General features: G+C 45.0%; 1 protein-coding gene across 2 annotated transcripts in view; it reads right to left on the bottom strand.

The window, feature by feature from the left end:
- The window catches only part of TMEM260 (transmembrane protein 260), a 639,752-nt gene that overhangs the window by 508,352 nt on the left and 104,332 nt on the right, over window positions 1-27,068 (bottom strand). For both annotated transcript variants that reach the window (XM_078660364.1, XM_078660365.1), the window contains exon 3: window positions 18,477-18,628. In XM_078660364.1, the coding sequence (XP_078516490.1) occupies window positions 18,477-18,628 (152 nt within the window). The remainder of the gene's footprint in view (window positions 1-18,476; window positions 18,629-27,068) is intronic.

The raw sequence follows: 27,068 nt of genomic DNA, 5'->3' as shown, positions 1-27,068 counted from the left end.
ATGACCCTTCAACAAAAAGGACATATCACCCCTCACCACAGAGGGCATATCATTACATATGAGATTGGACTCACCTGTATGTAATATACATGAACTCTCTGCCCAAGGGGGACACCGAGGTGCCATCTCACAAAGCCTAGTCTAAACCAAATTAAGGGCAATCTGTCTCGGTTTATCCACCCACTCAAGATACGGCTCCAAGGATGGTAAGGTTTGTAACATAACATACTCCCTAATAGTAGTTTTTGAGATTTCGGGTTCCTCCCTTTGGCAGTGCACAGTGCGTTAATTTTTTTTTAGCCCAGACTATATCTGATTTAGTCATGGCGGTTGGATTAGAGAAGAGGGCCGGCCTTCCAAGATTCGTCTGTTCCAGCTTGATATATTTAAGTCAGGGAATCTTCAATCCTTTTTAATATACCAATCTATGTAATATACCAATCTACGTACTGGTCTGTTTTTGTTTTTGGCAGTGGCTCCCTCCATCTTAGGACCTAGCTTTCGCTTAGCCATCCAACAATGCTAGTGGGCAGAAAACAAGATAAGCTAGGGTGCTTTTAACAGACAATGACATCTGATTAAAGTCGCAGGTCACGCTAATTACAGGCTTGTAGTCCGAAATTACAGTTCCCCTAGCAGCAAAACCACGGGCGATGGCCCAGCGCAGCCTCTTCCAGGCGCAAACAGGCCCACTTTTGGCCCAGTCTTTGCCTGGGAGTATCCTGCGCAGCGGGTGAAAGATCCGTTGTTTATGCGCCCGACTGGTGCAAATTTCAGGACCCTGCTTTCTGGCCTCAAGTGTGCTGGTGTGGGCAGAAGCTTCCAGTCCTGACCCCACAAAATCTGGCGTGTCAGCCACTTCAGCAACTACAGCAAAGAGCAACAAAGAAAGCACATGAGAACGCAACAAAAACAAATGTGAGGTATGTATATGTATGTATATGTAGAGTCCATTTATATCGCGCTAACAATCGCTCCAGGGAGCATCTCGGCGCCAAAAAGAGGACAACCAGATGAAAAGGTTGCCTTACTGCTCAAGGAGACCAAAACCGGAGTCACACCAGTGCTCTGGCCATTGGGTCTGGAAGATTGTAAATCCAGGTTTTCAATTGCTTACGGAAATCGGATTCCCTGTCTAGTGCTCTTAGTGCAGGGGGCAGCGCATTCCATGCTTTGGCACCCAGTACCTACAGAGATTTACCCCCGCAGGTTTTGAGTCTGAAACTTGGAATGGTCAAAAGATTGGCATTTGAAGATCGTAGTGCGCGATTGGGACAGTATTTAACACATTTTTTTCTTAGGTACATGGGGCCTGAATTGTGTACAGTGCGAAAGGTAATTGTTAGTACTTTGTGAAGGACCCTTTTGATTATAGGCAGCCAATGTAATACATTGAGGGCTTTGGTTGCTGAAGATCTTCTTGGCCATTTCAGAACAAGCCTTGCCGCAGCATGCTGTACCATCTGGAGTTTATGTGTAACCACCTTATTGGTACCAGCATACAGGCTGTTGCAATAGTCTATGCGAGAAGTGACCAATGCAATCGTGACTGTTTTCCTAGCTTCGAGGGGCAGCAAGTCAAAGAACTTTCTGAGCATTTTTATTACCCCGAAGCAGGTGCCTGCCACTTTTGACGCCTGATGTTTAAACGATAAGTCGGCGTCAAACTGCACCCCAAGGTTGCGAGCCAAGGAGGTAGTGTGGGGTGGTATTTCAGCCTTCTCAGGCCACCACAGTCTAGGGATGAAATCATTATTAGGGCCTATGGGCATAATCTCGGTCTTGCCTGTGTTACATTTTAAGTGGTTTTTCCGCATCCACTCAAAAGTGGCTGTTAAGCAACACTTGAGTTTTTCTTCCCAGACCTGGTTATCTTTGTCCATGACCAGGATCAGTTGAGTATCGTCGGCATATGCTATTACATCTATGCCGTAGGACGATATCAGCTGTATCAGGGGTGCGGTATAGACATTAAACAATGTCGGACTCAGGCTAGAACCTAGAGGTACTCCCGTTGACAGTGGCTTCTCACTGGAACGAAAATCCCCCAAGGTCACCACTTGTCGCCTGTTACCAAGAAAGTTTTTTATCCACTCTAAGGCAATGCCTTTTATGCCAGATGTTATTAGCCGGTCTATTAAGATAGCATGTGAGACCGTGTCGAAGGCCGCCGACAGGTCTAATAGTATCAGGACGGCCTTCTTGCCTTGATCTAAGGCTGAGCGGATGGTTTCTGTGGTGAACAGGAGGGCCGATTCGGTGGAATGCTGGGTCCTAAAACCAGCTTGGTTAGGGTGCCATGTCTCATTCTCTTCCAAGAAGTGTGTCAGCTGTTTGTTCACGGTGGACTCAGTGATTTTGCACAATGTTGGAAGTAATGAGATCGGACGTAGATTAGAGAGTGTGGTGGGGTCGGGGAGTTGTTTTTTTTGTAAGGGTTTTACAGCTGCCAATTTCCACTCAGGGGGAACGTAGGCAGTGGACAGAGAGTTGTTAACAATAGTATTTATGTCCGGGTTAACAATATCAGCAATGAGATGTAGGAGTCCTATAGGACATGGATCGAACGGAGATCCTGACTTGGTTGCCAAGATAGCCCGTTTTGACTCCTCCAGGCTGATTGTACGGAAAGCTGTAAGTTGAGGGATTTCCTGCCTAGTATTTTCATCCTCATATATTTGATCGAGGGTGGGAGCCTCAAAGTCGTTCGTCAGCCCCTTAACCTTTCCCTCAAAGAAGTCTGCAATAGAATCACAGAGCGCCTGTGAGGGAGGGATGTCCTGCATTAGCCATTTAGGTTTACTAAAGTCTTTTACGATATTAAAGATCGTCTTCTGTTTACTATTGGCTGTTTCTATGGCTGACGTATAGTACTTTGTTTTGGCTTGTTTGATTAGTACATGGTACGCTTTCTTGGTCTTTTTATATTTACTGCGTTCTGTGCTGAGGTAATTTTTCCGCCAGCTACGTTCAGCCCGTCTAAGTTCCCCCTGTTTATTTTTGAGCTCTAGGTCAAACCAGGGGGCGGATCTCTTCTTATTCCCGGGTTTACGCTTGTGTCTTCCCTGACCAGTCATGTTTTTTAGTTCTGTCATCCATTCCCTAAAGGTGTTTAAATTTGGGGGTCCTGCTGCCTTAGGTTTACACTCTTTAGCTATTGGTATTAATTCGGGGTGCTTCATAGTGGCTTTCCAGTCCTCTTGTCTGGCCTGGTTATTTTTGCAGGTATGCTTATTATTAGCATTAGTTTCTGGTATGATTGAGAAAGGTATCAGTACATGGTCTGTCCATATTTGGGGTTTCAGCTGGTCTATTGATAAGGTATCTAAGTTGGTAGCAATACAATCAATCGTGTGTCCCGCCTCGTGGGTGGCTGGGGTGTCACATATTTTAAGACCCAGTACTTCCATGGTTTCTCTAAAGGAGGCAGTAGATGTCTCAGTTATAGATTCCAGATGAATGTTCACATCCCCCAGCAGGGTAAAGTTTGAGTATCTGAGTATCAAAGGGCTTAGCGCTTCTCCCACACTTCCTAGAAAGTCAGTGCTAGTGCCGGGAGGGCGATAAATTAAGGCCCCAGAGAACGAGAAGTTGTCATGGATTTTAAGACTAAAGCCCATCCCTTCCGCATCCTTTATGTCATGGAGTTCTGTCATTACACACCCAAATATATCTCTGTGTATAATGGCCACTCCCCCCCCCCGTTGTTCAATACCTCTGTCCACCCTCTGGATGCTGTACCCTAATGGTAGGGCATGTACCAGATCAGGGGTGCACCAGGGTTTGAGCCAAGTCTCTGTGATGAAGAGACAATCCAGGTTGTCGTCTGTAAGGAGGTCATGTATGTGCTGAGCATGTTTTGGTAGAGATCTAGCGTTAATTAAGCCCGCTTTTAAAGTATGGGTGGGGGCGGTAAGTGTGGTAAGGGCGGAGACCTGAGACCATGAAAATGCATTGTGGCATTTATGGCAGCTCATCGGACCTGTCCAGTCTGAAGGGTTTAAGTTGTGGCACTCACAATCAAGGACTGGTTTTAATGCAAGTAATTGTTGCCTACTGTAGTATCTTTTAGTAGTCTCAGCAGAGTCCTTAGCCCTGTGCCCGGCCCGTGCGCGGACGGGCGCAGACGGGCAGGACTCTGGCTTGACTCCGGCGCGAGTCCGGCGCGTCCGCTGATCGCGTCCGCTGCGCGGAGTCATTGCCGTCTCTTTTTATAGCCGTGACTCTCGCCCCTAAGTAAGGATCGCCCTACTCAAGATGGCCGCCGCAATAGTTCCAGCCTTGCCAGCAGGTCAAACAGCCCTAAAATCGGCTGTATTGTCTGGGGGGGGCAGCGCTATGCAGAATGAGTGCAACCAATCAATTTTAAAAGGTCAGTTAATTTAAAATAATGTCCTGCCCGAAATCGGCATAGACACCACAGCGTCGCGCTAAATCCGCGCGCTGGTGCAGGGGGGAGAGGACACAAAGGGCAAGTGAATACAATAAGCAAAAAGTATTTTAAAATAGCAAGAGAGAGGAGTGACCGCCCGGCTCAAGCCTCAGGCGATAGTAGCAGTAATCAGTAGGTCTAAGTAGAAGGCCAGAACTTGATGGACAAAATGGCTCCTCAGGTTGTAGGAAAAAAATCTAATACTTCTGCTTTCAGGTGGCACTATTACGAGATGACCAAAATGAAATTCTAATGTGGTACATAAATGAAAATTTACACCTTCATGTCAAAGGGTGGCAATGCCAGATGTAGGAATCAGAGGAGATACAAAAAAGCTGGTAAAAAATACTGCAGAAGAAAGTTTACGTTTCTAAACAAATTGTTGAAGTTCCTAATCAAACAAAGGAAAACATCAGAATATCCAAGAAATAATGTATGCTGAAGTGACACAAAACTGTGCTCACTCAAACCTTTATGGTGCTATTGCACACTTTTGCATAATGTGCCATAAAGTAGGATAAAAAACTTGGAGGACTATATGCTCTTTGCCAAACTTCTAAGTGGCTATCCAACGCTTGCCACCCAGCAGTTGAAAATAAATTAAACAGCACCTAGTACTGAGGTGTTCGATCTTGGTGCCCTTTTCTTTCTCAAAGTTTGCAGTATACTTCTCTGTGTGTCCCGAAATCCCCTTCCACAGCTTGCTTTGCCCTAATCCAGTGGTTCCCAAACTTTTTCGACCCATGGCTCCCTTGACCTATTGGCTGTTAGCTACGGCTCCCCATTATGTCACTTTTCTTGATGTGTGGGGGAATGTAAGCCTGGCCTCAGGTGTACTTCGTTTTTCTTCCTGAAAATAATTGGGATGATGCTTTTATAATCACAGATGTAATCCTATCTTATTCACTGCAGAGCCCCATGGGGTGTCAATGACTTATTGGATGGATACCGGGTTCTTAGATAAGGGAACTGTGAAGGAATGCTTCATGCTAGGCCCCACCCCTAACAATACCTAATTCTACAAGGTATATGCATGGGTGCTACATGTTATGGCTGCTGATAAACTGTTTTGTGTGCCAGATGCTGAAATCATGGAAGGAGGTATATGCAAAAGTTTGAGTGAAATTATCGATTCTGCCTTTCTATAGGAGTGGTTTTTTCACTCCTCCCAAGCCCCTCTCGTGGCTTATCCTGTCACTGTTCCCTGTCACTGTGCAATACACTCAGAAAACCCACCCATGCACAGGCACTGTCACTTTCATCCCATTAGATCCCAATACAACAGCTAAGGAAATAGCTTACAGCCAATGCGTTTTAACGTGCTACTTATTTACCATGATATATAGGAAGGCCAGCCACAAAAAACATAAATGCCAAATACCTTTAAATGCCCTGTGTAGCATTTTTTGTGTCACCGTACTGGTGCGTAATCAAGCACTTCCTTTATCAGCAACAAATACTCGCCTAACCTCTTCTACTTTTAAACTCCAGGCCTTGAAGCCTTCAATGGCAGCATCTTGCATCATACCCTGTATATCACTGAATGAAACTGAATGCAAATCCATGCCAATCCTTAGCAACAAAACAGATGCACAACCTGAGCATATGCAGCCAATTTAAACATTTATTTTAATGTTAAAGGCCAGAAGTAAAATAACAGAACCACCATTCTTTCCAGCACTTCTGCTTATGGTGGGACACTGTTTACCCCAACAATCAGACTGTTTTACATGTCCCCCAGCCAAAAAGATCCCCCTGTTCAATAAAAGCCCAACAGAGACAATACCTTCCCGGGATTTTATCTAAACCTCCCTCTTATCTCTTTCCAGATATTGGCATGTACGTACTTGAATTTTATAGTCGGATTAACCAGCGGTTCCACCTGCTATTCAGTGGAAAAGAAATAGAAGATTAAAAAAGGCAGACATTTCCTAAGAACATAGGGGTTTCAGCAGATTCCAAAACCTGCATGCCCCTCTCCCCTGCCCCCCCCCCCCACCCCCCACCCCCCCCCCCCCCCAGCACACCTCGGCACGAGGAATGAAAAATTGTTTATTATTTGCCACGTATGGCATACCTGGCTCAAAAGACAGACTGTGGCATTACGTCGATCCTACCTTCGTGCGTTTTAAATAGCTCTGGCAGTCAGAGAGGGAATAAACATAATGCAAACCTCAGTGAGGAGTGTAGTGAACGTGGACTTGGCGCTGGTTATGCACATCACGCTGGAAGATGGTTTGGTTTGGTAACGCTTCCTAGTTCAGCAAGTGTCTATAGTGAAGTCGAAGCTGCCTGCGCTTTGTTCACAGTCATTGCCTTTTTGAGAGAAACATTTTTTTCCTCAGCCAAGCTTTTATTTTTTGCATCGAGCTCCATGCAGTGGTTCACGAACTGTGTGCTTGGTGCGCGGCGCCCCAGGCTACTTTCTATCAGCAATTAGCGCCTCTCAAGCGGCCTTTACATTTGCCACCTACCCATTTACACACATTTGCATTTCTTTGGGGAAGCAGACACCCTGGGCTTATTTCTTTTCACCGTCTGCCCCTCCCTCCGGAATGCAGCACAGGAGACTCCCTTGCACGTCAGCTGGGGAATCTGAATTGTGCAAATCAACTTTTGTTATTTATCCGAGTAGCTAAAATGCCGTCCGTTAAAACCTTCATCACGGACAATGGACAAAAGCCCTAATTTACGGACCGGCCGAAATTTACGGACGGTTGGTCACCCTAGAATCCTTGTGCAAACTCCTGTTTGCACAGTGATCAGAATTTAGTATTAGTAGAGGAGGAGGGATGGGCGCTTAAAAATAAATAAAAGCTTAAAGCAAATTGTGAAGTAATGAGGAGACGAGGAGGACAAGGCTGCGCTCTCTACGACCCTGCAATCTGTATTCTGAAGTGCTGTCCTTTGGCTAGCCTGTGCGGGATATACTCATGCACGTTCCGGGGCGCACCTTCCCGCTCCGCCGTGTGTTGTTGCTGCTCAGTCCCTCGGAAGCGGCCGCAGATGGCTCACAGCTCTCGGTGGCGGTTTCCTGCACGGCCCGGCATGGGGCGGCGACTGCTGGGGCCTCGGACCCGTGTGGCGGCTTTACCGCAGGCCCCCAGTGCAGCGCCCGGCTATGACGCAGCCCTGCAGGTGTCTGCGGCCATTCGGGCAAACCAGCGACGTTGGAGAGAGGCGCTGGGAGCGGCGGCAGAACAGGTGAGATCCCAGACCCACTGACCCTTTGCGAGAGCACCTCGCAGTAGAGTACATCCCACGGGTAGTTCCACTGAGCCACGGTAGCTTCTTACAGCCACACCCCAACCAGATCCAACGTGCGGGGGCGCACTCTGAGGCAGATACGGTGAGTGTGTGTGTGCCTGCCTGCCTGTGCCTGCGTGGTTGCCTGCCTGTGCCTGCATGTGTGCCTGCCTGTGCCTGCGTGTGTGCCTGCCTGTGCCTGCGTGTGTGCCTGCCTGTGCCTGCGTGTGTGCCTGCCTGTGCCTGCGTGTGCATGTGTTGTGAACAGCCGGCCGGGATCGGAGCGCGTGACCTGATCCGATTCCGGCCGGCTGCGTGCTCGTGACAGTCTGTTGTCTCTGCCTAGTCCTTGACAGGCAAAATGACTGAAATGATTGCAATAGATCGCTTTGCGACAGCAGGGGCTTTCGCCCCTGCAATCGCAGGCGCGACCTAAAAAGGGGGTGGTGATGGACAGAGTATCTGAGTTAATCAGAACACTCCTACCCAGTCAAGAGATCAGGGCTTGATCCATCACCGTTTTTTAGCTCACTGCACCATCCCAGTTAAGAACCTGGCTATATGCAAATTAGTCTGTCCCTGGCCCAGTGCATCATGGGAACAGGGCAGACCAAACTACCAAGCCAATTCTTCACTGGAAAGGAAACAAGCTTCCGGGGACCGGTTTCTGGCATTGCAGCCGTCTTCGGCCCGGCTAGCCTAAATCCTGATGGTGCAGTGAGCAAGGGACTCACATCTGAGCATACCCTTCCACACTTATGGTGGCCAAAATAATTACAAAAAGGGGGTGGTGATGGACAGAGTATCTGAGTTAATCAGAACACTCCTACCCAGTCAACAGATCAGGGCTTGATCCATCACCGTTTTTTAGCTCACTGCACCATCCCAGTTCAGAACCTGGCTATATGCAAATTAGTCTGTCCCTGGCCCAGTGCATCATGGGAACAGGGCAGACCAAACTACCAAGCCAATTCTTCACTGGAAAGGAAACAAGCTTCCGGGGACCCTGATCTTTTGACTGGGTAGGAGTGTTCTGCTTAATTCAGATACTCTGTCCATCACCACCCCCTTTATGAATCGTTTTGGCCACCACAAGTGTGGAAGGGTATGCTCAGATGTGAGTCCCTTGCTCACTGCACCATCAGGATTCAAGCAAGCCGGGCCGAAGACGGCTGTAATGCCAGAAACCGGTCCCCGGAAGCTTGTTTCCTTTCCAGTAAAGAATTGGCTTGGTAGTTTGGTCTGCCCTGTTCCCATGATGCACTGGGCCAGGGTCAGACTAATTTGCATGTAGCCAGGTTCTGAGCTGGGATGGTGCAGTGAGCTAAAAAACGGTGATGGATCAAGCCCTGGTCTTTTGACTGGGTAGGAGTGTTCTGCTTAATTCAGATACTCTGTCCATCACCACCCCCTTTATGAATCGTTTTGGCCACCACAAGTGTGGAAGGGTATGCTCAGATGTGAGTCCCTTGCTCACTGCACCATCAGGATTCAAGCAAGCCGGGCCGAAGACGGCTGTAATGCCAGAAACCGGTCCCCGGAAGCTTGTTTCCTTTCCAGTAAAGAATTGGCTCGGTAGTTTGGTCTGCCCTGTTCCCATGATGCACTGGGCCAGGGTCAGACTAATTTGCATGTAGCCAGGTTCTGAGCTGAGATGGTGCAGTGAGCTAAAAAACGGCGATGGATCAAGCCCTGATCTTTTGACTGGGTAGGAGTGTTCTGCTTAATTCAGATACTCTGTCCATCACCACCCCCTTTATGAATCGTTTTGGCCACCACAAGTGTGGAAGGGTATGCTCAGATGTGAGTCCCTTGCTCACTGCACCATCAGGATTCAAGCAAGCCGGGCCGAAGACGGCTGTAATGCCAGAAACCGGTCCCCGGAAGCTTGTTTCCTTTCCAGTAAAGAATTGGCTTGGTAGTTTGGTCTGCCCTGTTCCCATGATGCACTGGGCCAGGGTCAGACTAATTTGCATGTAGCCAGGTTCTGAGCTGGGATGGTGCAGTGAGCTAAAAAACGGTGATGGATCAAGCCCTGATCTTTTGACTGGGTAGGAGTGTTCTGCTTAATTCAGATACTCTGTCCATCACCACCCCCTTTATGAATCGTTTTGGCCACCACAAGTGTGGAAGGGTATGCTCAGATGTGAGTCCCTTGCTCACTGCACCATCAGGATTCAAGCAAGTCGGGCCGAAGACGGCTGTAATGCCAGAAACCGGTCCCCGGAAGCTTGTTTCCTTTCCAGTAAAGAATTGGCTTGGTAGTTTGGTCTGCCCTGTTCCCATGATGCACTGGGCCAGGGTCAGACTAATTTGCATGTAGCCAGGTTCTGAGCTGGGATGGTGCAGTGAGCTAAAAAACGGTGATGGATCAAGCCCTGATCTTTTGACTGGGTAGGAGTGTTCTGCTTAATTCAGATACTCTGTCCATCCCCACCTCCTTTATGAATCGTTTTGGCCACCACAAGTGTGGAAGGGTATGCTCAGATGTGAGTCCCTTGCTCACTGCACCATCAGGATTCAAGCAAGCCGGGCCGAAGACGGCTGTAATGCCAGAAACTGGTCCCCGGAAGCTTGTTTCCTTTCCAGTAAAAGAATTGGCTTGGTAGTTTGGTCTGCCCTGTTCCCATGATGCACTGGGCCAGGGTCAGACTAATTTGCATGTAGCCAGGTTCTGAGCTGGGATGGTGCAGTGAGCTAAAAAACGGTGATGGATCAAGCCCTGATCTTTTGACTGGGTAGGAGTGTTCTGCTTAATTCAGATACTCTGTCCATCACCACCCCCTTTATGAATCGTTTTGGCCACCACAAGTGTGGAAGGGTATGCTCAGATGTGAGTCCCTTGCTCACTGCACCATCAGGATTCAAGCAAGCCGGGCCGAAGACGGCTGTAATGCCAGAAACCGGTCCCCGGAAGCTTGTTTCCTTTCCAGTAAAGAATTGGCTTGGTAGTTTGGTCTGCCCTGTTCCCATGATGCACTGGGCCAGGGTCAGACTAATTTGCATGTAGCCAGGTTCTGAGCTGGGATGGTGCAGTGAGCTAAAAAACGGTGATGGATCAAGCCCTGATCTTTTGACTGGGTAGGAGTGTTCTGCTTAATTCAGATACTCTGTCCATCACCACCCCCTTTATGAATCGTTTTGGCCACCACAAGTGTGGAAGGGTATGCTCAGATGTGAGTCCCTTGCTCACTGCACCATCAGGATTCAAGCAAGCCGGGCCGAAGACGGCTGTAATGCCAGAAACCGGTCCCCGGAAGCTTGTTTCCTTTCCAGTAAAGAATTGGCTTGGTAGTTTGGTCTGCCCTGTTCCCATGATGCACTGGGCCAGGGTCAGACTAATTTGCATGTAGCCAGGTTCTGAGCTGGGATGGTGCAGTGAGCTAAAAAACGGTGATGGATCAAGCCCTGATCTTTTGACTGGGTAGGAGTGTTCTGCTTAATTCAGATACTCTGTCCATCACCACCCCCTTTATGAATTGCTTCATCTCTTAAGCACAACTGCACCCTGTAGAATCCTTCAATGGTCAGCTTACAAAGCCCCATCTCTCACTGATCTCTCGACATACTGAACTCCCTCAAAGTAACTGATGAGGTCTTACCTTCATCCTTATTCAAAACTCTTCGTGGGGACACTCTCTCATCCCTTCTCACAACAGTCAATGCCTGAATCACTAACCACATCTTCCCAGATGCTCTCAAGACAGGCTAGCTTCACTCATTCCTAGAGAAAGCTAGACACTGGATGTTGAAAACCTTACCAACTGCTGGTCCATCACTCAAATACAATTCATCAGCAAGATCATTGAAAAAGCAGTCTATATTCAACTCCAAGTTCACATCTATTTTAACCATGTCGTGCAGAACTACCATGATGGCTTCAGATGACACTGTAGCAAGGAGACCACTAACTTACATATAGGAGATGATGCCCTCCTGATCACAGTTCGACTCCTCCCTTTCCAGCATACACCAGTTTGTTCACAAGGGCACATCCAGCTCCCAAAAGATCCCTGTCACCTGCGGAGTCCCCCAGGGTTCCATACTGTCTCCTGACATCTTCAACCTTAATAAAGAACCATTTAGTGCTCTACTCCCAGATAACAGCATCAAGATTCACCAATATGTAGTGATACACAAGTCTACTTGAAAGTGTACTCTGCTTAAGACATCCAATGCCTCAAACATTACCTGCACATCATCCAGATCTGGATGTCAAGCGCCTACTGAAAGCTCAACTCAACCAAGACAGAACTGTTTGCCAAGAAAAACAAACAGTACAAAGCTGGCTCACTCACATGAACCGTAACAGCTTAAACCCCAAGTCACTAGGATCCACCCTGGACACAAATTTCCAACCTAAGGTATACACTAACCAAAAAACAAAGTAATCCAAGTACCAGCTCTCTCTTATAAAGAAAGTCAAACTGTTTCTTCCAGAAAGGGTTTTCAAAACTGGTGTTTAAGTCCTCATACTCTCCATCTTGATGGTGGTAATGCCGGTTCATGGCCTCCGAAAGTCTACACCAGCACCCTTTTAGGAAATCCTACATGATGCAGCATGTCTCATCCAGGGCCTGAAGAAATATTACCACATCAACCCCATGATGATGGAATGTCGTTGGCTTTCTTTGCCAGCCTGCAATATCATCAAAACTAGCCACATTATTTCAAAAGCCATCAAGATCAGCACCCTACTTATCTTGCAGACAAGTTCAGCATTTCTGATGTTTCTTGGCACATCGGCAGCCAGGACACCATCAGACTGCTGACTAGGAAGTGTAAAAAAACATTTTTTTTTAAATGACCCATCAGACCTTTTCCATCTATGCAACCAGGATCTTGAATAACTCCCCCATATCCATCAGGGATGCCCCACGGCTGCTCCAATTTAGGAGAGAGCTGAAGACTCACCTCTTTAAAGAACACTAGATCACAATGCATTAACCATCTATACCCCATCTACTACTTCTATTACTAGCTGACTTTAGGCTCTGCTTTGACCTTGTACAACTCTCCGGTGCCTTTTGTCTAGGTTTGTGCTATAGAAATACCATATACACACACATAGACATACATGGAGGATGAGTGCTACCCACAGAGGACTGCCCCGTTGCCCATTTTCGCCTGTAGGAAAGCGCATATCTCCATGACAGAGGAGCCATTATGGATTCATCGGAGCCCACACCTAGACGTAATTGCTGTCTCAGATCCTCTTAGAGAAGGGATAAATTACTCCAGCCTGGCTGACTAGACCTTTGAACAGTAAGGATGCACTGGGCGGTGTTTGGCTGATGGCATCTGTCCAACTTTTGAGAATATAAGCCGGAGCAGCCCAGCAGCTCATAGATCATCTCTTCGAATATGACCTGCATTGACCTTTGTTGCTTTGGTACATCCTGACTATGGAAGCCGCTGTGTTGACCATTTCCTCCTGACCAGCATTAATGCTGGACCCTGCTTAACCTCTACTTGCCTGCCCTGCTGCTGATCATGCCCTGAAGGAAACCCTCCAGTCACCTCAAGGAGTCTAGGAATGCTGATGAGAGCTCATCACCACTCTACCCCTCACCACAAATGGAGGCAGGGCCCTGAAGAGTCAACTGCAAAGACAACTGAAAGAAGTATAAACATCCACTTTTCATGAAACTTACATCAGTGGTGAAGAGTATCAGCTCAAGAAGCGGACTACTGAAAGTCGTTTTTGTTGCTCTCTTGACCATGCTGAGGGTAGCAGTCCTGCAGCTGCCTCACTGACTGGCTCAATGTATCCAGCAACATCCATGGTCAGTTCTTGGAACTGTCTTTTCTCCAGCTGGATTCCTCGCTCCCACATCACAAGGTTAGCTTCCTCCATCATGCCCACAAAGACAACACCCATATGTCATGAGATACTATGCCCTTTCCTTGCAGATACTCTTGACATTATAATCACAATGTTGCTTTGCTATTTTACTGTTTTAGGATTTTCATGGACATATGGGATCAAAGGCCTTGATAATTACTTTGCTCACAAAGTAACCCCTTTAGGGAAAGTCTGGAACCATCTATCTTAACAATTATGTATGCTTCAAGGGCTGTGAACAGGAGCCATTTGTGAATCTTTTTGTTTCTGTATTACATTACAATAGATCTTGTCTTACCCTTTATGGGTGTGTTCTAAACTTCAGAATCACTTTTAAAGCCACACAATACTCCGGATATATCTCTATGCAATTATGAATTTCAAAGTGAGACTACTAATGTTCTGCCACTGTAGCCATTAAATATTTTTAGACTGTGCATAACACAACCCCTGGCAGCACTGGACATTGTATTCAACCATTTTAACAACTTGATTTTCATGAGAACAAAATGTTTTGTTACAAATGGCGGATGATGAGAGTTCCAGTCATGATGGTGGCACCGTAGCAGTATTCATGTATCACCTTCTGCCTTGCTTTCTTCCCAGGCTACTTACAGCACCCACCAGAATGCAGCATCAAAGGTCTTAATGTTGTTGGGTCCCAGAGCACGCACCAATTTAAAGAGGGACAGATATCAGATGCCATGAACAGAAATATTAGGGAGTAGTTGCATGTGCGCAAATTTGGCTATGGGAATCCAAGCTGGTGGCACCTGGGCACTTAAGCCCGGTTTAGTTGCCCTTGGTGAACAGAGGGGACTCTTGTGTCTCAGTGGAAAACCTGGACCCTCTGGAGGAAGAGTGATGAATTCCAAGGGAGCCAACATCAGTGGACTGAGGAAGGTCAGTGAGAGGTAGATGTGGTCGGGTGGTAGTACCTGGATGGTCCTAGCAAGCCTTGAGTCTCAAGGATGCAGGCCAGGCCTGACTCCCACTCAGGACTTATGGGCTCTGATGGCCAGGAGGCCTGGTCGGATTACTGCTGTAGATCAGGGGCAGCATCTGTTCCAGCACTGCCCTACACTTACTTGTTGATGGACAGCATTTATTTATTTATTTATTTATTTGCTTGTAAAGCGCATGAATCAAATTCCCGAAGGGATATCTCTGCGCTAGTGCTAGCATTAGAGGGTTACTGCAAGAAAAAAGCTGAAAGGAAGACCTGAAAAATGTAAGGCATGGTGAAGAGGTACGTTTTCAGTTTCTTCCTAAATAGTTCTAGGCTCCGAGTCTGTTTTAGTTCAATGGGCAGGGAATTCCAGAGAATGGGTCCTTTGTAGGACAATGCTCGGCCTCCTTGTCTTGCCCTTCTGATCTTAGGGACCTGGAGCAGGAGATGGTTGCAGGATCGAAGAGTCCGGCCAGGAATGTAGGGCAGGAATTTAGCTTTTAGATAGCTGGGGCTGGTGCTAAACAGGCATCTGTATATAACATTGCAGATTTTGAATTTGATGCGCTGCTTTACGGGTAGCCAATGAAGTTGGCGAAGCAGGGGGCCGGACGGCGTTCTGGGAGGGGCATTGAGGGCCAGTCGAGCCGCCGTGTTCTGGACAACCTGAAGTTTATCTAGCTGTGCTTCATTTGCTGAGATGTATAGACCATTGCAGTAATCCATTCTGCTTATAATAAGGGTCTGGATGAGAGTCTTCCTATGGTTTGGGGGTAGAAACGGGAAGGCTCGTCTCAGGAGCCCCACCACATTCACAACTCCAGCGCAGCACAAGCTCAATTGCCAGCACATCTTGACTCTACATCCACAACAATGGATCTAGATAACACATGATACAATTTCAAGTCATGAAGGCCCTTTCATTTCAGTTCCAAAGCCATGAAGACTGCATTTAACAGAGCTCACCAATTATGCACTACAATACGGATGGGGACTACGCTACTGTGTCTGCCTCAGAAACAGCACATCCACAGCAATGGCTCAATGTCAACATGTTAACATGTACTCATATAAGCAGATACTTCCTCCTCGCCCAATCTATGGACACATCACGGGCCAAGCCAAAAAGCATGCAACCCATCAGACAGCACAAAGAGGCATTGAATACTTCTTCAAACAGGCGCAGGATGTCAAGAACAGCACAAGGGGGAGATGTTGGGAACATCCTCGAAATCCAAGCTGAAGACCTGCCTGAAAAACACTACTGGAAGACCAGAAATGGGCAAATACATCTAAGAAATCAAGATGCTGACCCAGAGACTGATGCGTTGAACCATAGACTGGAGTCAGCAGATTCGTAGCTGACAGATTATGTGGAATAAGGACAACTCAAGTTCAGGCAAAAGCCCTCACGATGACGTGTGACAATTTAAAAACAGGTCGTGCCAGGAAACATGCACATAAGCAACCTGAGGGAGGAATCAGAGTGCGATGACATAATAAAACTGGCTTGGTGTTACTCAAGCTACAGGGGCCTTATACTGAACATCTATCAGACACTGCAGTTTGGCGAGCCAATAAAGAACTGGCAGTTATCACGTAAAGAGGGTACAAGATCTAGACAGGGAATGGGTGATACTCTGGCCTGTTATATCCAGAACATATAGAAGTATACCACAGATGGAATCAGCATACAAAATTATGTTTCAATAGTACAGAATCCCAGTATACTTCCACCAACTCTTCACAGCCATGTCAGAGTGTTAGAGATGAATGAATATTAGGGGAGCCCCACTTAGCATCTGGTGGTCCTCCCCAGAAATGCATGTATTTTAGAAAGAAGTTGTTAGCCACAGTAAGGGGGTCCTGTTGTTCCCCATACCTGGAGACCCACAAAATGCCATTTTAGGCTTAAGATCTGAACTCTTTGAGATGTTGTGCTCCCATTAGAGGGCCATCTTTATCGCATATGTTGAAGGTAGCTGAACAACTCATTGCACTACTTAGGGAAGAAACAAGCCCCTACCTAGCTCTTTCGTTCATAAGCTATGGCAAGTAAAAGCACTGGAAATGTCAATACACAGAATAAACCAAAGAAGCTATACATTTACTGCTATGGGGAAACCCATGACATTGCTTCTTTCAGAAAACCTATTCTTTCCTCCTAATAGACTGTGGGCTTTCTAATGTTCTGATCTTGTCGGTACATTAAACAAAGTATGGTCTTGGAATGTTGCAAGCACCAGCGCCAGCGCCACAATGTTTTCATAGTGCATTATGAAACTGGATAATTGTATACTCAAAGTTGTCAAAATGTAAAATAGCTGAACTCCAGATCATACTCAAAACGCCCATATGAAAGGGGGAGGGGGGGCGGGGCATTTTCTTGTTATTCGTTTAAATCCTTTATATAGTTTTAAAGCTTGACTTGACTACAATTTGTAATGAGTTGATGGCAGTCCTTTGTTTTGTTTTTCAGAACAAAAAAAAAAGAATTTCGCAAAAAAATTAACTGAGTGGACTTTAGGGCAAATTTATATTCCCATGTAAAATATAGCAGAGGCACAATTCTGTTTTGCGTGAGGCCTTCTTTTAGTCGCAGGTTAGTGGAGTTGTTTTCATTTTATTAATCACAAGGTAGTATCCCTAAAAGACTTGATCCAGAAAAAATCTGCTCCATTACAACTGAGTCATCTACAAATACTCAACATGACCTAGACGTACTCAACACAGGAAAGTAAGCACTATGCACAAGGCAGGTTTAAAAACTAGACCTTAAATAGATCTTATATAGCAGACCTGGCTTTGTCTTTCTGATCATAAACAAGCTTAAAAAATACAAGGATTCCCAGCAAGAACTTAACTATATATAAGAAATGCATACACAGTTGATATATGTATTTCTAAATATAGGTACATCGAGGCCAGAGTGGTCTTCATATAAATCCGATATCGTAATTGACACAAGTCTCGATGAAAACGGTAATACATAAAAGAAAGAACTAGGCAGAGGTACATCCTAACTTCCTCCCACAGCCCCATATGTCCACGACCTGATTCTGATCAAGTACTGTCGGAATTTATAAGACCCATCCTCAAGGCTCAGCCCCATATGATTGTATTTCAGTGTCAATTTGAACCAAAGTAGGTTGTACTGGTGCTCAGAGTATACTCCTACAATTCACACTGAGTTTTTGACATTTTCGCTACTAGCTCCATCTTATCCTGTGGACTTACACAAAAGTAATTATTGACAATTAGTTTTCCAAAAACAGGTACCATGTTTTGGGGACAAAACACATGTACTGAGACCAGATTAGCAGCCTCTTACTGCCCAGAGGTCAAGCTACACTGCCAGAAAACTAAGTGGATTTCCTACAGTGTTACATAATTATAAGTAATACACATATTACTTGGAAAATACACACTAGCAATCATATTTTGACTATTGTGAGTATCTAACTTCTACGAAAGATTGCGCTTTACTTCTCACAGCTCAGTCCTGCTTTGTTTGCTCGGTTTATAAATTCAAGCATACTTTTAGATGCACAGGGATCCCAAACTGCCTGACCAATTTGTTGGAAACACGCAACAGATACTTCATAAGTTCATTACTTGACATACAATCGCATCTAGAACTACTCCTAGAGGAAGTTGGGTCTACAAATGGTCCATGTATGTGAATGAGGTAAAGGATCCCAGCCTGTACTCAGCACAAATTAATGCACTTCATGGCTAAAAACATAAAACCAAACAAAAAACAAAATTAGTGCATGATCAAAAAACTAAAGCGGTCTCTGGCAGAAAAACAAATTTCAAGGATGGTAAATGATCCTTCTTACGGAGTACTCCAAATTAGTCACAAAACTTGCAGGTTAAAAAGTTAAGATTACAATGCAAATGAAGTATTGATCAATATTAATAATTTTTTCAATGAATGCCTTTATGAGTAAGGCGTACAGAGAAATCTTGTAAATGTTAATTAGATGTCATCAAAATCTTACCGGAATGTTGTATGAAATAGTAGAGTAGCAGCCATGGCTCCAAAGAAGCTACAGAGAAAATTAACCCGGTACGCTATGGATCCAAATGGAAAAAGGCTGATTGCAAGTCTGGACAGCATAGTAAACAGAGGGTAACCAGGAGGATGAGCAACCTAAAGACAAATACAAGCCACACATTTATACACGATTGATGTTATGAACAAAATATTCATTGGCTGGAACATTATCAAATAATAAAAGTTTGAAACAAATTCTTCAAAGCTTTGATATATGGATTACTTACAAACTTCATTAACTATACACATTGATCTTTTTTAGAAAATGTACAAAACCTCAAATTCTCACACAAAGATCAATGGCTAAAATCATTTTTCACGACCCCCTACTGCACACAAACCTACTTCATGTTTGACGTCAAAACATAGCTTCAAATTCCACCTTAGAGAACAGGGAAATAAAGAATATTCAAAATTTATAACAGCGTACAGATAAAACGTGTAACAATGCACAAAGCTATAATAAAGGAAACAGGAACTCAGCTATAATACCATAAGGGACTTGAAGCACTAAGTATTGAGATTAGAAACGAATTTCCAAATGTTAAAGATCATTTAAAATGCTCTTCAATTGCATTCCATAAATCTTCACGTAACATCCCATGATTGATACTAGCAAATAATGGGGGCTCCAATACATGCCAAGTGGAGACAGAAGGTGGATGTTTGTCTAGTCTTCACTATAGTAACTTTTGTTTGCTTTTACCTCGCTTACTTCTCCCATTTGAAACCACTAGAAACAGATTACAGAGGGCAACATAATCTTCAGAGTAAGCATGCTAAAACATATAGCATCGTTTGTTTTTCGATTATCCTGTCCTGTTATGTTATGTGCTTTAGAGACAACGTTTCACATCCATAGCCCTGTCAATGCGGACTTCAAAGGCTTGTCATCTATCCAAATATTCTAGCAAGAGTGTCCAACACTGGTCTGAGGAGGGCACAATCAAACTTGGGATTCAGGATAACCAATGAACATGTAAAAGATTCCTGCTTAGGTTCACTTTATGTAAAACACATTTTAATTGGACATCCTGAAAGTTTAGAATGGTTCCTGGACATAATGACCACAAAGAGATGAGAAGAATTTCAGTGACGGGACAACATTATGTAACCAATTATGGTGCACTGAATCGTCCAAAATAAAGAAATCATGGGTAAGGAGTTACATATGTCCTAAAAAGAAAACTTTATCAGATTTAAATGTGAAAAGAGCATGTAGATACATTGATCATAATACCAGATGTTTCAAGTAAGAATGTTTCATATTAAAGGCTTTCCTAGGCCCATTGGTTTAACCAATACCACAATACTTCCGAGGGACAAGCTCAATCATAGGTCACACATAACGGATGCCATCAGGTGAGTGTTTCGTTGACTGAGACCCTGAGAAGACTCATAAGGAGTATTTCACTGAATGGACACAGAAGATGGTTGATATTCTCATGTAACCTCAAATGCTAGAATAAAGGTCATTTTTTCTTATACTAAACAAAGGTTGCTTCCAACTTGGCAGAAAGGTCAACAGTGGAGGTTTATTCTTTAGAAACTAGGCTTTCAAGCTGAACAATTAAAGGACAGGAAATAGAAAGCTATACAGTGGCACTCTGAGTGAATGGCATGATATCTGCAACATCTGAACTGGGAGTAAACACAGGTGTTCCCTGTCTTCAATCCTCCTGCTTTAACTATTGAAGCCTTGTCTACTGTAGAAAAGTGTCAGATAAACAGGTCTTTAGGTCAGTGGAAGGAAATGAGCATAACATTTTGCTTTACGATGATGACATATATGCCACAGACACCTAGCGAGCAATACCAAGATTGGGGGACATCTTAATGGACTACACAAAATCCTCAGGTTCAGCTGGTCTAAATCCATCATACTAGTGGGGTACTGTGAAAAGGAGCCAGAGGAGGTCGAGGACTTACCATTGCCGACTGTGATTCTCCCGCATGAAAACACTGGACTCAAAGAGTTAACCGCAAGCCCTCCCTCCTCTCTAGAGGAAGCTGAGGAGAAGGAAGGCAACAGGATCCAATCGGAGAGCGCCACCTCATCAGAAGAGGCAGGACTACCTCCTTTATGGGAGTGGACACCGAGGAAGACGGAGAGCACGAACCTGGAAGACGCCGCGGAGTTGGAGGAGAAAGATTCACGGGCCGAGAAGAAGCTCCAAGGGACGACGACGGAAGAAGATGACGACGGGGAGGACGCGGAGTGCTGGTCCGAGGAATGGTGATCGCCCCCGGAGGTTGCTGAAAGGCCGTCGCAACTCAGGAGAGTTGCGGCAGACGCGGTGAGTGTACGCAAGAGGAAGGGAGGAGAGGGAGGGAACCACGGGTAATTTGGCATACGGGCACAGTGTCGTGTTGAGTACCCTGCACGTCCGGAACACCCATTCCCGAATCCCTTGCCCTCAAACGCAGCCCTCAACGTCGAAACTGTTTCTTTTTAAGAACGGCGATATAGGAGAGGAATCCTGTAACCACCATAACATTTTCCCTAAAAATCCCGAGTAAGTTTGCCTCATCAAGGAGAGCATTTTTTCATCCCGAAATACTCCCTTACGTTTTAATCCTCTGGTAGTTTTATGCATTTCGGGTGTGGTGACGGTAAAGCACGTTAAACCCTCATACAGTCCACTGACCGCTCTTTCCTTTCTCTTTTGAGCCTGAGTCTTCCGGGACGGCGGTCTAGCTACCAGGACCAGGAACGAAGAAGGAACCTCAAGACAAGGCGAACCAATAGAACATTCCCGCACCCACTGGACCAACTATTGACTCCTGACATCATATTCCATATTCTCTGTGCTATACTCGCAATAAATCTCCCAATTCAACCCCCAATCCGGCCTCCTGTTTCCATTTCCACCCCATCTCCGACAGGTACCCTTTGCATATGAGACAGAGAGGGTCCACAGGCCTTACAATCAGCATAGATAGGTTCTAACATTGGAGACATAAAATAGCCTGTGAGCTGGAGCATTCTTTGATTGTAATGTTAAGAGAAGATTGGCTGAATTCTGAGGGGATGCAATACAGGGGTAAAACGATCATACGCTCTATTGGGAAGAGAACCAGTCTTTAAAATAAGCACCCCTTGCGAGAAGAGCACCCTATAAACTATTCTGGATACCTTCTTTGGGGAAATATGGGGATGTACAGTCCTTGCTCTGGGGTGAATGGTATCCATGCATTGCGCTATGTGCCCAATAGAGATAAGTGTACACTGGATCTACAGGAAGAGAGAAACCCACACTACTTCTAGCCTCTGCAAATGAAATTGGGGTGTGAAAAGGGACCTAATTGCCACTAGGTTGGATTTACAGAACAAGAAGGGAATCTTCCTAATTTTGGCCACATTACGTAGGGAAGGGGTGTCCCTTAAGGGGTGGGATCTCATAGGCATCTCTAAAGGGGGAGAATTAGCTGGGATGGAGGGAATACAATTATATGCCCAGCTACAAGAGGAATTTGAGCTGACCCCATCACAGATACCCAAGGCAAGCTCAATAGAGATTAGGATTTTTACTTAAAAGTTGACCAAAGCGAAAATATCAGCCATATATAAGACTTTGATTAATAATCCCCCCGACTCCCTACTCACCCTTAGAAATATGTGGGAACAGAATCTGAATATTGAGATGGCTCTAATACACCTTGAGACGTTACCGTTCCAGTGGACCTGACACTCATCCAACTGACGGTACCTCATACAACATACTATAAAAGGGGCAGAGTACACAGGAGGGACCCGGTACCAGATGGGGCTTGCTTGAAGTGCAGACTTGTTGAAAGTACCTTCTTTCACATGATATGGAATGCCCAGACATTATAGTTCAGAGATATACATACACTTGCTCAGATACTGGAAGTGCCAAGAACACCCCAAGTCACTATCCTGGATATTCCAACTAGTGTACACATGGTCAAAGGAAAGTAAACCTTCAGCTCCATGGGTTTAACAATCAAGAACTGGGATGAAGCAAGACAGGAGGAAATGCAGAGTTCTGGTTGGGATAGATGGTGTGCGACTATGGACCAACATATAGTGACAGGATAGGTTTGTGAAGGCAGAATATATTCCCACAAATTCCAACCTTAGAGAAACTATTTCAGACTGGGAAAGGGCTAAAGACTATGTCCTATGACTAGTGCATAACAAGGGAAGTGACATGAGCCCAAACCTGAAGTCATTAGACAAGCAACACTTGAAAGTTATGTACTGCATTTGTCTCCTGCTGTCCATCCACTTGTTATTATATGTTTTTTTTCTGTGCTGCAATGTTTTGCTATTTGCTCAAGTATTACGGTCTACATTTTCTGTCTGACATTCATACTTGTTATGAAGTGGTTTTAAAATAAATGAAACATTTTCATAGAATGCCACACATCTTTCTACAATTAAATGGTTAGATTCAGCAGAAGGTCTAGGTCTGAATATTATGAAAATATCAGAAGTTTCAAAAAGAGAACTGGTATTCCCAAATTGGGTTCACCATTATTAGGGAACTATTTGTGCAGCTACCTAACCTGGGAAGTAGCAGTTCGCCAAATAATTTCCTAAAAATATTGCCATCTTACACGTTCCTAAAGTTGGTATTTCTATTTGTGGGGCCTCTTCTAACCAATATAATTTTGCTCCTTTGAAGGCAATAGCGGTGGATTTGTTCAAAGTTATCTTGAAACGAGATTATAGACCTTGAGCGCAGGCTAGAGGACCTTGAAAATAGTTGCCCTTCTGACCCGACTGAGCATATCCTCCACCAAATAGACATTTCTAGAAGAAAATATCAGGCACTGGTTACTGGAGATGCACGGGCACACTAGTTAGCGGTTCAGAATAGACTCTATGAGACGGGAGATAGAGCAGGTAAACTGTTGGCTTGGCTGGGTAGGAAGGAACAGGAGTCAAGATGGGTTACCTCGATTAGGGAGCACGGCCGGACCCTTACCACAACCCTAGACATTGCAGGGGCTTTTGCCTGGTACTACTTGGCACTTTATGCACCACAGACATTAGCAAGTGAAGCCAATATAGCCCAATACCTTGAACAGAATTAACTCCCGAGTCTTACGCAAATCGACAGGGAGAGATTAGAGGGTGATCTTACCCTTGCGGAGGTCGTCGAAGCCATCGGCCGCCTGAAAACTGGTAAAACTGCATGCCCGAATGGGCTCCCTGGGGATTTTTTTAAGACACACAGTGCCCTGCTGGCTCCACACTTACTCAACATGTTTCAGGCCTCGAAAGAGGAGGGAAAGCTCCCACCGGATCTCAGATTGGCGACGGTGGTGGTGATACCCAAGGTGGGGAACCCCAGAATAGTGTGGGTCCTACCGTCCCATATCATTGTTAAATATAGAAACCAAAATATCGGCTACAATCCTTGTGACGTGTCTCCTAACCGTCATCACATCCCTGACACATGGTGATCAAACCGGGTTTATGCCGAGACAGGCCACACGATATAATTTGCGAAGAGTGGCTAATTGGATGGACGCTGTCCGTGATCGAGAGGAGGCCCACCTGCTCCTGTCCTTGGTCGCTGAAAAGGCGTTTGACACCGTTCATTGGCCTTCTCTGAAATGTGCATTAGAGAGGTTTGGCTTTGGCCCGGAGTTTAGGTAGTGGGTGGCGCTACTGTACAAGGCCCCGGAGGCTAGAGATCAGGTGAATGGCGCCTTCTCGAGCACCTGGCAGATCCAGAGAGGGACTAGACAGAGATGCCCCCTTTTCCCTTTACTGTTTGCCCTTATACTTGAACCCCTGGCCTGCGTCATCAGAGCCGTCCTGGGGCTGGGAAGGTTTGCTGATGAAGCTTGTCTAATACACGAGGAACGCATAACCCTGTATGCAGATGAAAGTTTACTCTATGTGACAAACCCGGCAGAGACACTCCCTCACGTTACCTATATTCGAGGAATATGTGCGCCAGGTTGGGTATAAGATCAATTAGAGCAAATCCACTCTGTACCCAGTGGGAGGTGTATCTGGGTCTATATACAACCACAGATGTGGTGGTGGGCTTGGCGCGCAACCTCTGGCGGGTTGTCTCCAACTCCACTCCACTACATTTCCTGCCAAGCCACACTAATACCAAGGAGGCATCCGGAGGCGCGGGGTGGTGCTTTTAAGGGGGGGATGCGGTCCACAAAGATAAGGGGAGGGGGAAGTAAATAGACGCAGCTCAAAGTGAATACATTGAAATAAATGGCACAGCTGAGTTCCAAGCGAAGCACTGAAAGGCAGACCATCTGTGCTGTGAAAAGCTTATGGCTCGGCTCGGCCATTACGTGAGGAGCAGTCACACAAAAAATAGAAACAGCATGGCGCTAATGAAAAGGGTGCCGCGCTGAATAGTTTAAAGTAAGCAGCAGAATTCTACATTTTGCAAGGGTGGGGGGCTGAAGCAGGGGAGGCTGTCCGAGCAGCCTTTACAAGCATTTGGACCATGCTGCAAATGAGAAAAAAAAGTGCTTCGAGCCTTTAAAGGAAAGAGTGGAAATCCGCCCGTAAACTAACCAATCCCGGTGGGCGGGGATCAAAGGAGACAGGGTGGCAACAAACAGTAAGTGACATGCCTTCAGTGCAATCATTGCACTGTCTTTGGCATAATTTGTGACGCTAAACGAAACGCACAAATCACAACCGAAGGCGGAGCTGGGACGAGGCTTTTGGAATCGTATTGATTCCAAAAAGCCTTGTATGACGAGAGCAGCGCATGCGCTGCTTACGTCAGGCCGAGACCTAATAAAGGAGGAACAGTAGAAGTACAATGTACAATACTTTAAAACAACATCATTTCAGTAAAACAATAATCTATCATACAAGCAATATAAACAAAGAGCGTAATGGAACAAGTAAATGTTCAAAAGAGGGCATTTCATTAATTGTTTTATAAATATATATATATATATATATATTCACTGCAAAAACCATAGGTTAGAGACCATATATAGTTAGCTGGACATTTTATTGACATAAAACCAATGAAATTCCATATATAGTTAGTTGCACTAACTATATATCGCGCACCCGCAATCCACTGCTGATGATGTCACATATTACATGATTCATGACATGGCCAGTGACATCACTGATGACATCACTGATGACATCTCAAATGACATCACTGATGACATCACTGATAACAACATCCAGTGATTTTTTTGTTTCTATAAAGTTTAAATATGTCTTACATATTGAAGAATGAGTGGATGTGTAAGTGTCTGGACGAAGGATTTAGTAGGTGCATGACTGACTGTATGAGTGAGTGATTAAATGTGTCTCACTGAGTGCATGGGTTAGTGACTAAACTGTCTTAATTTGTGCATCATTATGTCTGTTGTTCTGTAAACTGCTGCATGTGTTGATCAGTAGCTATATGAGTAACTATATGGGTTATTGATTGATTGCCCAAGTATTTGTATGGGAGACTGAGTGTGTGTGTGGCTAGCTGGGAGGTGTGTGACTCTGTGCAGATCAATCTGTACTTGTATCAATGATTGTATAAGAAGATAAGTATGTGTTAGTATATGTTTGAAAATGTAAGGTGCTCTATGTTTAACTGTATAGACAAGAAAATGGAAGTGTCATTGATTCTTTCCAGGACTGACTAGGTGTGTGAGTAACTCCATGGATGAGTGGCAGACTGTGAGTGTCTGTATAGGTGTATGAGTGCATATGATAGTGTAAAGATGAGTGATTGTATGTATGAATGATTGTATGGGTGAATGAGTGAAGGTGTGTGTAGACGTAGCAATCAGTGAGTGCGTATGTAGTAACTAGTATTGGTGTGTCAATGGATTCAAAAATTATACTCTCTTTTTAACACTGGTTATATTAAAATGTGAGGAGATGCATTGTATTGTCACATGAATGATATCATCAGTAATGTGGTCATTGATGTCAAATGAGATGTCATCAGTGATGTCATCAGTGATGTCATTTGAGATGTCATCAGTGATGTCATCAGTGATGTCACTGACCACGTCATGAATGATGTAATATGTGACATCATCAGCAGTGGATTGCGGGTGCGCGATATATAGTTAGTGCAACTAACTATATATGGAATTTCATTGGTTTTATGTCAATAAAATGTCCAGCTAACTATATATGGTCTCTAACCTATGGTTTTTGCAGTGAATTTTCAAGGTTTTGTAAATGCTAATTCCTAACTATATATGGTCTATAACCTATGGTTTTTTCAGTGAATTTTCAAGGTTTTGTAAATGCTAATTCCTAACTATATATGGTCTATAACCTATGTTTTTTTCAGTGAATTTCAATGTTTTTTTAATAGCAAATATCATAAGCTGTCGAATGTCAAGTACGTGGTAAGTAAAAACATTTTCGTGTTTATGCACACTGATCTGCTTTGAATGGTGCCCCCCCCCCCCATTTCTATTAGGAGTACTCTCTCTTTGCAGATAGTGAAAGGTAGTTAACGCAGGCCTTTGCCCCGGTTGTAATCCGTCGTGCCTACTTCTCTCTCCATTTGATTGATTGTTATCCAAGTATTTACTGTTT

This window comes from Lissotriton helveticus, chromosome 9 (assembly GCF_964261635.1).
Source record: "Lissotriton helveticus chromosome 9, aLisHel1.1, whole genome shotgun sequence".
NCBI lineage: Eukaryota > Metazoa > Chordata > Amphibia > Caudata > Salamandridae > Lissotriton > Lissotriton helveticus.
The sequence above is the reverse complement of the archived record's forward strand: the minus strand, read 5'-3'. Positions and strand labels throughout refer to the sequence as shown.